This window comes from Sinocyclocheilus anshuiensis, unplaced genomic scaffold (assembly GCF_001515605.1).
Source record: "Sinocyclocheilus anshuiensis isolate Anshui unplaced genomic scaffold, SAMN03320099.WGS_v1.1 scaffold1799, whole genome shotgun sequence".
Classification (NCBI taxonomy): Eukaryota; Metazoa; Chordata; class Actinopteri; order Cypriniformes; family Cyprinidae; genus Sinocyclocheilus; species Sinocyclocheilus anshuiensis.
Window position 1 is genome coordinate 48648 of NW_015552692.1, and position 1893 is coordinate 50540.

At 39.5% G+C, this 1893-nt stretch overlaps 1 protein-coding gene across 1 annotated transcript in view; it reads left to right on the forward strand.

Annotated features, from left to right (window-relative positions):
• Positions 1 to 455: 455 nt before the first annotated feature.
• The window catches only part of lamb3 (laminin subunit beta 3), an 18567-nt gene continuing 17129 nt past the window's right edge, over positions 456 to 1893 (forward strand). Inside the window, exons 1-3 of the mRNA XM_016459343.1 lie at positions 456 to 527; positions 618 to 665; positions 1363 to 1517. Coding sequence (XP_016314829.1) covers positions 635 to 665; positions 1363 to 1517 — 186 coding nt within the window. The 5' untranslated portion in view covers positions 456 to 527; positions 618 to 634. The remainder of the gene's footprint in view (positions 528 to 617; positions 666 to 1362; positions 1518 to 1893) is intronic.

The following is a 1893-nucleotide window of genomic DNA, read 5'->3' on the forward strand; positions in this document are numbered from 1 at the left end:
TGCCATGGTGATCTGGCAGCAGTGTTCAGGTGTGGCACCTTTGTCTGTGTGTGTTGAGTCACTGTCTCACCTCAGACGGGACACACCTCACACACACACACACACACACACACACAGCTGAAATCAGTGCCTGCAGGCCAAGAGTTTTAACACACACATACACACACACATAGCACTTCATCACACACACTCACTGCTCAGCAGACACACACAGGAAACTCTGCACTGCTTGTTTATGAACTCAGATCTCATTCACTGATTGTATACAAATCTGAACATTCAGCTCACAGGAGCTCTCAACCTGAGCTAAAGCTGCTGGTTAGTGCTGGTTAGTACCACATCACTACCACAGGACATGAATACAGTGTTCATCTGTCTCATATATCATAATAATGAATCATGATTACATTCCATCTCCGTTACTTTGAGGATGTGAGTGTGTCCTGAAATAAAAGCCGAACACACACGGCACACACTGCATTTGAACACATAACACACACAGAACGACAGCATTCACACACTAACGGGTGAGTTACGGTAAACTATTGCATTAACCCGGATTTAACTGTCATTCAGCTGTGTTTCAAAGAAAGCCTGACAGTGTTTTATTCATTTAGATCCATATATTGTCTGGATGAAGACGTGGATTTTTCTTTCACTCGCAGGTTTGTTTTTAATCACACACTTACAAAAGCCAAAATGTATGATCAATATTAACTTTACAGTTTTTGTCAATCTTTTGAATTTGATTTTATGTTTATATTTACATTACATTTTAGTAATCTTGTTTGCTATTTTATTAGTTTTGTTGTTTTTGAAATACGTCTATACAGTTTTTACCTTTTTTTTACAGTTTTAGTTATTTTAGTACTTCAACCTGAACTAGATGAAAATGTTCCCTTGGAAACGAGATGAAATCAAAATAAGCTGAAGTTATTTTATTAAAAAAAATAATAATAAATCTTGATTTTTAACTATAATAACCTTAACATGGATATGACATTTGTATAAATTCGTATGCTCTAAAAAACGTTATCGTCAAAACATTTGAACTTTCATAGCCTTGAACGTCTAAAAGCATTTATAAAAATGTATGAATGTCTATTTGTGTGTTCATGAATGTTTATGTGTTAATAATTGTCTATGTGTTTATTAATATGCATATATGTACCATAGTGAAATATGTATTAATGTTATGCTATTTGAACATTATGCATTATGACAAATCAATTGCATTCTTGAAGTAATCTGTAAATTAAATGCTACATAAACATCCTAATCAAAAGCAGCATGATTCTACTATGGTTTTGTGGTGAAGTGTTGTTCTGTGAGGTGAATGTGACGGTGTTGTGTTATCTTCAGCTCTGTCTGCGGTGTGCACGGGACAGCATGACTGCAGGCGCGGGGCGTGTTACCCTGCGATGGGCGACCTGCTGCTGGGCAGAGAGCAGAGCCTGCGCTCCTCCTCCACATGTGGTCTGATGGGGTCTGAGGTGGTCTGCACTCCACACGGACAGGTGATACTCGTCTAGACCTGCAAAACACAAGGTTCTCTCAGTTAGAAGCGTATCTTGGGTGTGGTTCTGCGTGGAAGCTAAAATGTGAGAACAAAACCCGTCTCAAAAGGTGCACTAAGCGATTTTTACCAAACGATGTTGATATTCGAAAGCACCCCCAGTGTTAATTTTGACAGGCATTTTTGATTTAGTCTTACGCCCCATTCACACCCCATGCATCAGCGTCAACGCTTCTCGTTTAATTTGAATGGAGTGATGTCAAGCGTTGGCGAAATGAACTGTGGGTCCGTCGCGTCGCGTTGGGTCCGTTGCTCACGGCAGAAGTTGAAAACTTTTCAACTTTTCAAGCGCCAATGCAGGCGTCAGCCAATCAGAT